The sequence below is a fragment of the Poromitra crassiceps genome (assembly GCF_964638095.1).
Source record: "Poromitra crassiceps genome assembly, chromosome: 1".
NCBI classification, from domain to species: Eukaryota; Metazoa; Chordata; class Actinopteri; order Beryciformes; family Melamphaidae; genus Poromitra; species Poromitra crassiceps.
This window is the reverse complement of record NC_139623.1, coordinates 122,845,343-122,859,253: the sequence shown is the minus strand read 5'-3', so window position 1 is coordinate 122,859,253 and position 13,911 is coordinate 122,845,343. Positions and strand designations below refer to the sequence as shown.

Sequence of the window (13,911 nt, the reverse complement as noted above, 5' to 3'; positions counted from 1 at the left end):
CTGCCACCGACAAACCACCGCTGCATTCGCCTGGCCCACCTGCACTGACAACCATCCATTCAGTGGCAGACACCCCCCGATCGTTTAAGTGGTGCACGGTGGAGTTGGATGGTGTGTGCCTCCCACTGCTGCTGGAGGCCCCCAGAGGCCCCCAGCAGGCCTCCAAGTCGCTCCTACATGTTTCAATGGTCCACCGGCTCTTTCCACGGCTGAGGCTATCTGCCAACACCGAAGATCTGTATGGCTATGGACACTCTAAAATAGGAATGGCGGGCACTGTGCGCTATGGGACCAAGGCCCTAATTTCGTTCACATTTCAAGTGTCTCGCCATGGGGCCTACCTCATGGGCTTTGATTTGTTTCGCAAACTAGGTTGGGCTGCCATCCCGGACACGATGGAACCGGCGCTTATCCCTATGCTGCACACCCCACTCCAGGCCACAGTTTTCCTGGAGGAACTTCAGCTCGCATCGGAGGAGGACCACATGCTCTCCCAGCTCCGCACTCTGCTGGACTACCGGGCAACGCCACACTCAACTACTACTACTACTAGCTCCCCAGCCCTCCTGATGATGGGGCGAGAGCCTGGATCGGTTGCAGCTTACTGCAGTCATCACGCGGGCAGCAGCACCCTGCCGGGGCGCCAGGGTCGGGGATGCTCAGTGTCGGAGGAAGCAGTGGTTCGACAAGGGAGGGTGAGAGCGCCTTCTTTCACAGTACTGGACTGGGTCCGGATTTGCCGTCCCAACCAGGACCACAAGCTGCTCTCCTTTTGGTCTGCGCCAATGCAGGTCACCGCTCAGCTGGGGCCAGCCACCTTTCACCTGCCCGATGGATCACGGTGGCACGCGGTGCCGCTTCCGAAGGCTTCCCCATCGTGGACCCAGGGACTGGAGAGGACTGGTGTCTACAATTGGGTACCTGAGTCGGCCAAACCATCATCCAGAAGCCCATCCGGCCCGTGCCCGGGTCAGACTGGTATATTTGAAGGACTATATCATGAACTTTTGACTTCAAGAAGTGTGTTCAGAGCATAGTCTGTTGTGGCAGAATAATCCACATGCGTATGCTGGTGACTGGCAGTCTACCCAGTTCACCTAAACAAGTTGATTGCTATGTTCTTCTGGTTTCCCTGTGTGTGGGGGGGAATGTTGTGTATGCGTCACACGAGTTGTAGCTGTGCCTTTAAGACAGCCGGGCAGCTTTACGACAGCTGCCGGAAAGTGTCATAGTGTCGTTGTTGCTGTAAGATGGAGCCTGTGACAGGATGGTAATAAAACATTAACAGTTATGTTGTGGTAGCGTATGTCCTGTCAGTTCTTGTAGCAAACACTGCAACAGGAAGTAACATCGGGGCAATTTAGAATGTTTGTGTTGTGGAGTTGAAACCGTCTACAGACTGTGTAGCCTGTGTGTTTTGCAGATGGGGTGAGTCTGCTGCTGAGGTTTGCAAAACCTGACCTGTGCAACTCCAGCAGAGAGACAGACAGGTAGGCAGGCAGGCAGGCAGGCAGGCAGGCAGACAGACAGACAGACAGACAGACAGACACCCAGACAGACAGACAGATAGACAGGCAGGCAGGCAGACAGACAGACAGATTGACAGACAGACAGGTGTCTCACCCTCAGCAGGACATTTCCAGCGCTCCAGACTCAGGATGGCCTGAGCAGGAATCAGGAAGGCAAACGCACTGGCCTGGAAGAGAGGCAGCCTACAAACACACACAGTTACCCTGTAAGTACAGTGTGGTACCCCGTAGTTATAGAGTACAGATCTTGTTACCCTCTAGTTACAGTCTAAATTCACTCCTTGTACCCCGTAGTTATACAATAACTACAGTGTGGTACCCAGTAGTTATACTATAAGTAGATCTTGTTGCCCTCTAGTTAAAGTCTAAATTCCTCCTACTCCTTGTACCCCGTAGTTATACTATAACTACACTCCTTGTACCCCGTAGTTATACTATAACTACATGCTTATTTGCGGGCTGTATTCTAAAGCGTTACCAAGTTTACTCTAGGTAAAATGTTCATTTTAACAATGGAGATACAGGCTTGGAGGGAATTTGAGAGCGATCCATCTGTCCAAATCTGTTTGGATTCTATTCCATGTGTCTAAGTAATTGTGGGAAGTGATCTGTTTCAACGATGGAAAGATTTGTATGCCCACATACTTAAAATGCTGAACTATGGGGATGTTAGCTGGAAGTTGAAGTGACTTAGCCAGGTCGTTGAGCGGTAAAAAGCAGATTTGGTCCAGTTGATTTTGAAGCCAGAAAGGCTGCCAAATTCTTCACAAATAGTAAGAAGGCAAGGTAATGATTGTGCTGGGTTTTGCATGAAAATCAAGACATCATCAGTGATGTTTGGTATCATGAACCAGAATGGGTTGTACAGTGGTGGATTGTCTAATCATTTGAGCCAGAGGCTCCATGGAAAGTGCAAAAAGAAAAGGACTCAAAGGACAGCCTTGACAAGAAGATCTAGAAACAGAAAACAATTGTGACGACAGATGACCAGTTAAAACAAGAGCAGAGGGGTTGGAATAAAGGACCATAATCATGTGTATAAAATTGGTTCCAATCCCCACCAGCACAGGAAAGACCACTCTAGCCTGTCGGAACGCCTTCATAGCATCCAAGGAGAGCACAGCTGTCAGAATGTTGTTGGTGGATGCTGCCGCATCTATAATGTGTAAGAGACGCCTGACATTATCTGCAGCTAATCTAGATTGAATGAAGCCTGTCTGATCGCTGTGAATTAATGATGGAATGTGGTCTTGAATGGGTCGAGCAAGTGCCTTGGCATATATTTTGATGTCAGCGTTCAACAGGCTGAGTGGTCTATAACTGCCACAGTTGGATGGGTCTTTATCTTTCTTCAGTAGGAGCGAGATGATTGTGATGTTGACATCTCTTACAAAGCTACCCTTATCTATGAGGTCTTAATCATGTTCAGTAATAGGGGTCGAAGATGATCCCAAAAAGTGATATAGAACTCAGGAGGAATACGGTCAAAACCTGTCGATTTATTTATTTGCATAGAAAGCCGCCTCCCTCAGCTCCTCTAGGGAAATAGGCCCATCTAAACTCAAAGCATTGGTTGCCTACCTATCTTTGTCAAAACGAACCTCTGACTGGTATAAGTTGGAATAAAAAGTATGGAAGGTCTCGTTGATTTATTTTGGTTCAGTGATAATTTCACCTATCGAGGAACTGATGTCAGCAAAATGATCGTTGGCTCTAATTCTCGATGCCAGGAGATGACTAGGCCTATCCATGAAAGTAATAATGCTGCCGAGTTCTATGCATCAAAAATTCAGACTGTTGTTTGAGAATGTAATTTATTTATTTATTGACTACGTCACGCAAAGATTCAATCCGTTCAGAATAGTTAATCTGCTAAATTGAATTGAATTGAATCTAGCAAAATCTGATTCCAAATTTTGTAGTCTGGCAGACCTAGCCTTGCATAAATTGGAAGAGAACAAAGTAGTGTTGCTCCTAATAAACCCCTTCACCGCATTCCATAGAATTCAAGGGTCCTCAACTCAGGGGCGTATGCAGAAATTGAATTATAGGTGGGCCTGGATCAAATTGGGTGGGCCTGGATAGGAAGGGGCGCAGATGCCCGGCCGAAGGCCGGGCCCACTCGGGTGGCCGGCCAAAGGCCGGCCGCCCGAAAAATTTGACGTGTTATTTTACTAAAAATAATGCATTTGACCATCATTTCAAGTAGAATGATACCACCCAAGCAAGAATATTTCAAGTGTTTCAAGTGCTTTACTGAAATATTTGGACCATATAATGATAATACAATTATCTCAACCTTAAAAGGTTACATATAGGTGCCAAATGTTGCATACATGAATGCTTATACTTGTGTGTATACTGTTACTTTATACAGAAATTAGAACCACTGATCCATATACTGCTGTGAGTTTAAAAAATAACAACACTGAGGCTGCTTCAAGTTTGAACAAGACGCCTCTGGTTTATTTATCCACAGAGAGAACAAAATTCCTAGATGTCATGAAGTTGTCATGCATTAGACTCTGGAGATGATGTGCCCTGCGTTTTTACAAAAGTAACAAAACCATTGGCTAGCAATGCAGCAGCAAGTTTGCCTCTAGAAAACAACAAATTAAAATTTTTTTTTTTTTTTTTTTTTTTTTTTTTTTTTTTTTTTTTGGGTGGGCCAGGGCAAGAAGTGGGTGGGCGTGTGCCTACCCAGGCCCACCCGTAGATACGCCCCTGCCTCAACTGAACCCAAATTAAAATCAAGGAAGTCTTGTAGCTGGCTCAGAAACTGAGATTTATATGAATCATTGCCTAACAAAGTGGAGTTAAATCACCATCTAGTGGCGCATTTAGATAGTTGACCCACAGTAGCATAACACAGAATCCCTTCGTGATCTGATAAAGCAATGGCCGGGGAGTATTTCAACATTTCCAATGTTCTGAAACAGATGTGGAGAGGAACAAAGAAAATCAATCCTAGAAAATGATTTATGTCTAGCCAATTTTTTTTTATAATCAGTCAACGAAGGGTTAAAGGAATGCCATATATCTAGGAGGCCGAGGGTCCTAGCCCAGGATTGCAGCGCTGCGGTTGCTAGCTCCTGATCTCTAGAAGCATTAGAGCTTGACCTCTCGTTTACATGCCCCTATTATCCGCCCCTATTATAAAAGAATAATCAGTAAGTTCTAAAACTAAAAAAATTTGAGTGAGCAGATCGTAAAAGTTATTATCAAATTTGTTGAGGCAAATTTGATGAAATTCCGTCAAGGCGTTCCTGAGATATCGGGTTAACAAGCATGAAAGGAGTGGTCGTGAGGTCACAGTGACCTTGAACTATGACCTTTGACCACCAACATATAATCAGTTCATCCTATAGTCCAAGTGGACGTTTGAGGCAAATTCCATTGGAAGAAATTCCATCAAGGGGGTCTTGAGATATCGTGTTAATGAGCTTGGGAATGGCATTCGTGAGGTCACAGTGAACTTGACCTTTTACCTTTGATCACCAAAATCTAATCAGTTCATCCTTGAGTCTAAATCGACGTTTGAGGCAAATTTGATGAAATTCCGTCAAGGCGTTCCTCAGATATCGCGTTAACGAACATCGAAGGGACGGACGGATGGACGTATGTACGGACAGATGGACGGACAGATGGACGGACGGACAACCCGAATCCATAATGCCTCCGGCCTGACTATCGCCGGCGGACCGATAAAAATTTAATGGGGGGGCAGATTTCATATGGCCCTCACCTATAGGAAATACTGTTTATGTACACTGTGGATCGGAAGTCTGTCTCACCTGATTCCCACGGTGGTCTGGATCAGGGTGGTGATGCCCACGGTGGTGAAGATGGTACCGACCAGCTGGCTGATGGTGTTCTGGTCTCGGCCCACACACATGGCCTCTGCCAGCAGGAAGGGCACTGCTATGGTGCCGCTAAAGCATGTCAGGTAGTGCTAAGGAGAAATAAACATGTTTACAACAGGATTAAGCATGTTTACAGCCTGGTTCAAAACACACTTTTGAGCTCTATAGCTCAGTGGTTCCCAACCTTAGGGTTGCGACCCTAAGTGGGGTTGCCTCGAATTCAAATAGGGTCGCCTGAAATTTAATTAAAAAAAGAATAAGTAACATAATGTCACTGCAAAGGCTTCCATCAATGGACCATAGCCTCAATCAACATTGTGAGTGACTCTTAATTTACATTTTTTTTATTTCGATGAAAATCTTTGAGATTAAAGGCCCTATCTTCGTACGGCGCTATTGTTTGCGCTGCCATTTGTGCGCCTCTTATTGCTATCTTCCCTGCGTCTTAAGCGATCGTCTGCCTCCACCGTCCAGTTTTGCGCTGTGATGACACAGGTGTAGGCGTGGCCCAGGCGTGTCCGTGGGCCTCTAGCCTATCATCAAGTGCAAGTGTCATTTAGCGCTCTGGGGAAGATACCGTCGGTACGTTCCGAGCGCAAAGAGAGGTTTGGGCGTTGCCTGTTCCAAAATAGTGATTGACATGTGATTGTCAGGGACCCCTTTTGTTTAATTATAATATTGTAATTTATGTCTTTGCATCAGAGTTTTCAAACAGATTCAGATTCAGATACTTTTATCGCCACGCAACCAGGTTGGTGGTATTTAGTTTCAGTACATGATGTTATAGCTCTGGCAAAACATGGAAACAGGACATTGATACATTTAGACAATTAAACAGTTACACCGTTCCCACTTCCAACAATAAATACATAAATACAGGATACAAGACCAACAGACGTATAGTTAGGGTGAGGGGGGAGGGGGGAGAGGGAGAGGGGTGCTGAGGGAGTTCAGAGTCCGTATGGCTGTGGGAAAGAAACTGTTTTTGAAGCGGGTAGTTTTGGTGGGAATTGATCTGTATCGTCTTTTTGAGGGGAGGGGCTGGAACAGGGGGTGGGCTGGGTGGGAGGGGTCCTTAATGATCTTACAGGCACGGGTGATGGTTCGGGAGGTGTATATGGAGTCCAGGGTGGGGAGGTTACAACCAATGATTTTTGCTGCTTTATTAATAATGCGCTGTAATTTGGATTTGGATGTTTGATCAGCTGAACCGAACCAGACAATTATGGATGAGGTGATGATGCTTTGTATGATGGCGGAGTAGAAGCGGAGCAGTAGGCGTTGTTTAATCCTGTATCTCTTCAGTTGCCTGAGGAAATAGAGTCGTTGATGTGCTTTCTTGGTGATGCTGGTGATGTTGTGGTCCCATTTGAGGTTATTGCTGATGTGTGTTCCGAGAAATTTGAAAGAGTCTGTGAGGGTTATGGGTTGGTCGGATATTGTCAGTGGGAGTGGGAGTGGCTTAGAGGTTATATCCATGGCATTTCAGGTGCGCAGGTCCCCCTCTCTGCCATGTTGGTCTGCCAGTCTGATCAGGAAGCCATGTATCGCTCCTGTTCCCCAGTTCTCTATTGATCCCTCCGTTTCCACGTGTATGGGTGTGACTGTGTGTGTGAGATATTATTTAGAATTAGCGTCCCTAATCTACTGGACGGGAGCTGCTGATGGCCAACTTCCATACTACCGACTGAGCTGTCCACACAAGCCGGGCTGTCTATAGCTGTCATCGCCCCGGCCTGTTAGCAGGTAAGCTGCTCTCGACCATATTGGTGGCTTCTTGTTAGATAATTCTGTGCAAAGACGTTCTGTGTTGTTGTGACAGGTTTGGAGTGACTAGACACAAGCTTAATTCGATTGTTGAGAACCAGACTCTGTCACACAGCGCAATGTGGGCCTTGGGTGCTCTCAATTTTAATGCCAGCAAATAGCTGGTCTTAGCGCAAACAACCCCACTACGCCAGGCGTACGCCTGAGCGCACACAGTATTCTCCGTGCAGTGCAGGAAATCCTTGCTTGGATACATACGCACGGCATGGATGTCTCTCTCTCTCTCCAACACTTCGCGCATGCAGACACTCTTCCCTCCTCAGAATGCCACATTGATTTTCAACTATAGCCTACATTGCAGAAAAAACACATCTTGATTTAAAAATGAGAATTAGTTTGTCTGGTTTTATTAGGCTACATAATTCTCGACCATACAGGTCTGTGGTGTAACATTAGATTACTTTAGGTAGGAGAGGGTAGGAGAAAATTAAAAGCAAATGTTGATGTTTTCCAACCACCATTATACATTTAATAGCACCGCAATAGCCCTCTCCACTTCCCTCGTCGCGGGGAGAGAGAGAGAGACACGGGGCATACTGCCTCACCTCGTAATAGCCAGTAAGCTATAGGCCTAGCTACTGCAAAAGTTAACTGTTGAAAATTCAATGTCTGGTTTTGTCACGAGTAGCCTACAGCTGAAGTCCCTCTTGCCACCAAGCAGACAGTGACGGAAGCATGTGTCTTTATGTGCGCCAAGGGGAAAATGACAGACTAAATTGGTGGGATTTGATTATATATTAATAGAAACGAATAGAAAATAGCTGATTAATAAAATGTGTGCTGGTGGAACGAAATTCAACTTCAAATAGAGCAGCATCACTCATTGCGGCTCTCAGTACGCTGCGTAATTACGCATGCAGTATAGCCCCGCAGCGGAGATGCAGGAGAAGAGAGCCCGAAAAGGGATAAGCATACAGACGCTTGGGCAGCAGCCCTTTTTCAGCATGTTAAATGACAATAATACACAGGTGATTCGCAGGTGGGCATGAGCACGTTATTTAATTTCTATGCATGACAGCCTCACATCTCTCTCTCTCTCTCTCTCTCTCTCTCTCCCTCTCCCCATGTAGGCTATATTTTCTCTCTCCCTCTTTTTCTCTCTCACTCTAGTCCCTCTGAGTGAGGAGGAAGCTGCTGATGTGACGCTGTGGTTTTATGGGCATGACCACACCTCCGCAATGCTTTTGGGCATAAACACGCCTATACGGAGATGTGCGCCGAGATGACGTGAAGCGCAGCGGGCCGACACGCCCACAATTAGGGCTTTGCACGGCCCTATTCCAGCGCAAAACCGGCACTAACGCAAAATTACCGCAGTTGGGAAGATTGGGCCCTATAACTTTAAATCAGGATTCTGAGAATAAAGTCAGAGTTTTGAGATTAAAGTCAGAATTCTCAGATTAAAGTCAGAATTCTGCGGGGAAAAAGAAGCATACTATGTGACATCACTGACAATGTCACTGATGACATTATCGGTGGTGTACCGGAATTTGAATGTCACTATTCGCTAGATTTTTGCGAATTCAAAATAGGTTGGGAACCCCTGTGTACATTTGTCCTGAAAGGTTGAATGAGCTATAGTATAGCTCAGTGGTCCCCAACCACCGGGCCGTGGACCGGGCCGCAACGCATTTGGTAACGTGCCGCGAGCCTGGTCCAAAAAAAAATATATATATATAATAATAAACATAGGCTATAATATTATAGGCTGTGTGGTAGTTGAAACATAGTTTCAAGTTGACGTTTATTTATGTTTGTAGTTGAAACAAAAACATAAATACTGTAGGCTACATACAGTACAACACAAAAGGCTGTTATTTACCCTTTGTCGCCACCTGGTGAGTAAATATATATGTAACTAAAACCATTCAAATTGACAAGCGGTCCGCAACTTTTTTTCCCCATGTATCTACCGCTCCTTGGCACAAAAAAGGTTGGGAACCCCTGGCTCATTTAACCTTTCAGGACAACTGTACTGTTTTTATTAAACATCACCCAAATTACAAGGCACATCACAATACAGTACATTACAAGACAATAGACGTTACATCATATGTGGACATCAGTAATTAAGAACATCTGTGATTTGATGCAATTCGGGTTCTTTTGTTGACTGGAAAATAGAAACGTGTTTGCAATGGGGAAACACGGACATTTGATTGACAATAATATTGCAGATCATCAGGCCTTGCAAAGACCATCCTGAAAGGCACTGTAAGGAGGCAGGAAAAGGGATCAAGGATCAAGGAGGATCAAGGAAACTTTATTGTCATATGCAGCAAGCTACAATGAAAGTTAAAAGCCTCGGCCCATGACTTTGCTGTACAGTAGAAAAAAATAGAATACAGAAATAAACATGATAAAAGGTTAAAAAAAGTTAAAGGGTTAAAAAAAGTTAGAACCACATGAAAGACAGTTAAAGTGCATTTAAGGGACATTTAAGTTGTAGTGCAAACTGTGCTTGTCCATAAAGTGCAATGTCTTTATATGTAGTGCAAAAGGAGTCTGAATAAAGTTCAGATAAAACTACTTGGAGTTCAGGCTCCGTATGGCTTGTGGGAGGAAGCTCTTCCTCAGCCGCTCAGTCCTTGTTTTGAGGCAGCAGAGACGCTTGCCAGACGGAAGCCACTGGAAGATGGCATGGTGGGGGTGCAAACCGTCCTTGATGATCCTCTTGGCTCTGGTGCTACACCTCCTGGTGTAGATGTCCTCGAGCGAAGGCAGAGCAGATCCAGTGATGCGCTCCGCACACCTCACCACCCTGTGCAGTGCCTTCTTGTTCTGGGAGGAGCAGTTACCAAACCATGTCGTGATGCATCCTGACAGCACAGACTCAATCGTGACGGTGTAGAAGGACTTTTGCAGCGCTGAAGAGATTTTAAACTTCCTCAGCCGCCTAAGATGGTACAAGCGCTGCCTCGCTTTCTTCACTACCGCGGTGGTGTTTGTGGACCAGGTCATGTCTGCTGAGATGTGCACACCAAGGTACTTGTAACTGCTCACAAACTCCACTGTGGACCCATTTATCTCCAGCGGCATGTGCTGTGCTCTCTGCCCCTTCCTTCTGAAATCGACCAGCATTTCTTTTGTTTTGGTGACATTCATGTCCAGGTTGTTGTTCTTACACCATGATGTCAGCCTCTCCACCTCACTTACTCACGGTAGGCCGTCTCGTTGTTGTTCTCGATCAGCCCCACCACCACTGTGTCATCAGCAAATTTCACTATGACGTTGGAGCTGTGGGTGGCTGTGCAGTCGTGTGTGTAGAGAGGGAAGAGGAAAGAGCTGAGCACACAGCCCTGAGGGGCACCGATGCTGAGGGTGCGCATGCTGGATGTGCGGTTTCCAATCTTCACCACCAGCGGTCTGTCTGTCAGAAAATTCAGTATCCAGGAGCGGAGTGAAGGGCTCAGTCCCAGGCTCCTGAGCTTACCGTCCAGAATGTGGGGGTCTATGGTGTTGAACGCCGAGCTGTAGTCAATAAACAGCAGGCGTGCATAGTTCCCCTTACCGATGTCCAGGTGGGAGAGGGTGGTGTGGAGTACGTGAGAGATGGCATCATCTGTGCTCCTGTTTGGGCGATATGCAAACTGCATGGGGTCAAGGTTGCTGGGTAGTGATGCGTGGATGAGATTTTTGATGAGCTTCTCAAAACACTTCATCACTATAGATGTTAAAGCGATGGGGCGGTAGTTGTTTAGGCAGGCAGGGTTCTTTTTCTTTGGAACGGGGATGATGGTAGACTTTTTGAAGCAGGAGGGGACGATAGAGCTGGCCAAGGATAGATTGAATATGAAGGTGAGGATTGGTGCTAGCTGGTCTGCGCAGGCTCTCAGCACTCTGCCTGGAATGCCGTCTGGGCCAGCAGCCTTCCTGATGTTCACCCTCCTTAGCGTTGTTTTCACATCCAGCTCTGTCACAGTTAGTGAGCAGTCACCTCCTGGGTCTAAGATGTTGCCAGCAGCGCTGGAGTTGTCCTCAGCGTCTGCAGCAGTGCAGCTCCCAGTGTGGTTGGCCCCAAAGCATGCAAAAAAGACACTTAGGTCCTCCACCAGAGAGGGGTCTGCTTCAGACGAGGTGGTGGCCCGTCCCTTATAATCTGAGATGGTTTTGAGACCCTGCCATACACGTCTGCTGTCACGATCACCCAGCTGTGCCTCCACTCTGTCTTTATAGCGCTGCTTTGCGGCTTTCACCGCTTTTCTAAGTTTGCATGACTCTGCTTTGTACACTGTCATATCTCCTGTGCTCTGCCCAGTTTTGTAGGCGGCAGTGCGTGCCTTTAGGGCCTCGCATATTGATTTATCAACCCATGGTTTCTGGTTGGGATAGACTTTTACAGTCTCCATGGGGATGATGTCATCATACAATTTAGCAAAGTAGCATGTAACTACATCTGTCAGCTCATTGACATTGTCAGTGCTTGCTTTAAACATGGCCCAATCTGTAGCCTGCATTGCATCCTGCAGCTCGGTCTCTGATGTAGTAGACCAACGGCGCAGCTCTTTTGTTACTGGATGCGAGTACGGTACTTTAATCGCTGCCTGTACTTAGGTAACAGGAGGATAGCATCATGATCTGCTTTGCCGAAAGCTGGAAGAGGAGTAGCTTTGTAGCCATCCTTGTAGGGGGTGTAACAATGATCTAGGGTGTTTACACCTCTAGTTGGGCATGTGACATGCTGTTTGAAATTTGGCAGGACTTGTCTCAAGTTAGCTTGATTGAAATCGCCAACCACTATTACTGCAGCTTCTGGATGTTTAGCATAGTGCCTCATGATATTCTCATGCAATAATGACAGTGCAGAGTCAATGTTAGCTTTTGGTGGAATATAGGCAGTAATCAATATTATCGCAGTAAGCTCTCTTGGCAAGTAAAAAGGCCTGCACAATAGTGATAACTGCTCAACATCAGGCGTGCAATTTTTAGACAGAGTGGAAATACATCTGGGATCACACCATGAGTTGTTGATGAAACAGCAGACGCCCCCACCTTTTTGCTTCCCGGAGGCTTCAGTTCTGTCACTCCTGTGCACACTGAAATTGTCCGATGGCAGAATGGATTGGTCGGGTATGCCCTCTTTTAGCCAAGTCTCCACAAAGCAGAGCGCTGCACAGTTCCTTAATTCTCTCTGAAATGTAATCCTAGCTCTCACATCATCCATTTTGTTGTCCAGAGATTGGACATTGGCTAGGAGGATATTTGGCAAGGGTGGGCGATGTTTTACTGTCCTCAGCTTGAGACGTAGGCCTCCCCTCCGCCCTCTGCGTCTTTTCCTCCTCCGCTGTGGAGGGCCTGCAGCCTGGAGGAATCCAGCAGTGACAGCGCTGTCTGCGCCTGTAGCTCCGGTGTTAGCATTAGCTGTAGGCTTTACAATCTCTGGCAGAATGAGTCCCGAAAACGGCACCTTGTAGCCATCAGCAATGCTCAGAAGCGTCTCGCGATCGTATGATAGCAGCGCAGACGTGAGAAAGTTGGATAGAGTTAGAAAAACAACAACAAAAAATTCCAGCAAAGTTTGGGGCCCGGCAGACGGCAAGCAGCAGCGGCTGCGCCATCTTAACCCCTCTTTGCGATGTGATAAAAGTTTCTCAGTGAATTATAGTTGATTGCCTTTTAACTTAAAAACAGGGAGGTCACGTCTACCCAGACAATTATAGCATTTTTAAACAGTTATGTTGGCACTTGCGCAAAGCGGACTGCTATCGTCCCTGCCGAAGGGGTAGGGAAGATAGCATAAGAGGCGCACAAACCGGTGCGCAAGTGATACCGCCTGTAGGACGATAGGGCCCTATGTTTTGTGTGTGTGTGTGTGTGTGTGTGTCTCTGTGTGTGTGTGTGTGTGTGTGTGTGTACCTGTAGTCCCAGCAGAATGCACAGGTACCAGGGTGGGACATCCTCTATGGTGTAAATCATGTCAGAGCCAGCTCTCTGCTCTCCTATTGGCTGCTTAGACTTGTGATCTTCTCCCATTGGCTGGTTAGGCCTCTCTGTCATTTGGCCCCGCCCCTCTGCCAGCACATCATGACTCTGATTGGATAAGACAAATCCCATGTGATAATGTGACAGCTGGTATAGAGAGCCGCAGGAATGAGTCCGAAAAATATCAATGCTAACACTCCCGGTTCTTCACTGTTTTCGCCTATGGGATTTTTGAATGGGTTTTTGGCGCGATGCTTCAAATAAGGTCTGTGGTTAACGCAAGCTTATTCAAACGCGAACCAGTGTTCAGCAGGATCATCTTCACACATGAGGACCACTTTTATGAGTTTTTAAGCTTTTACGTGCCGTTAAAAGGGCGGCTAGCTAGCAAACGGCTAAATGAGACTACACTGTTGAGTCGACGGGGATATTATACGTCGATACATCACTTCAAAGGACGAACACGGAAATTCTCTTTCCCTCACCTGGTTCAGCCCGGGGTAATCAGTGCACAGCAGCGCACACATCAACAACACTCCAGGTTGAGTGGTGACGTGACGGGGAAGCCTATGCGACACTGTGTGTAGTTCTGGATTAGCTTAGCATGAGCTTTTTACTTCTAGGGCTCGCATTTACGCTTCAAAACTCATGAAAGTGGTCCTCATGTGTGAAGATTATCCCGCTGAACACTGGTTCGCGTTTGATTAAGCTTGCGTTGCCCAGAGACCTTATTTGAAGCATCGCGCCAAAAACCCATTCAAAAATCCCAT

General features: G+C 46.5%; 1 protein-coding gene across 1 annotated transcript in view; it reads right to left on the bottom strand.

Annotated features, from left to right (window-relative positions):
- slc23a1 (solute carrier family 23 member 1) overlaps positions 1-13,135 on the bottom strand; it is a gene marked incomplete at both ends in the record, with an annotated part of 55,510 nt that extends 42,375 nt beyond the window's left edge. The window contains 3 exons of the mRNA XM_083632895.1: positions 1,624-1,712; positions 5,324-5,481; positions 13,076-13,135. Of these exons, the coding sequence (XP_083489021.1) occupies positions 1,624-1,712; positions 5,324-5,481; positions 13,076-13,135 (307 nt within the window). The remainder of the gene's footprint in view (positions 1-1,623; positions 1,713-5,323; positions 5,482-13,075) is intronic.
- Between the last annotated feature and the right edge of the window lie 776 nt (positions 13,136-13,911).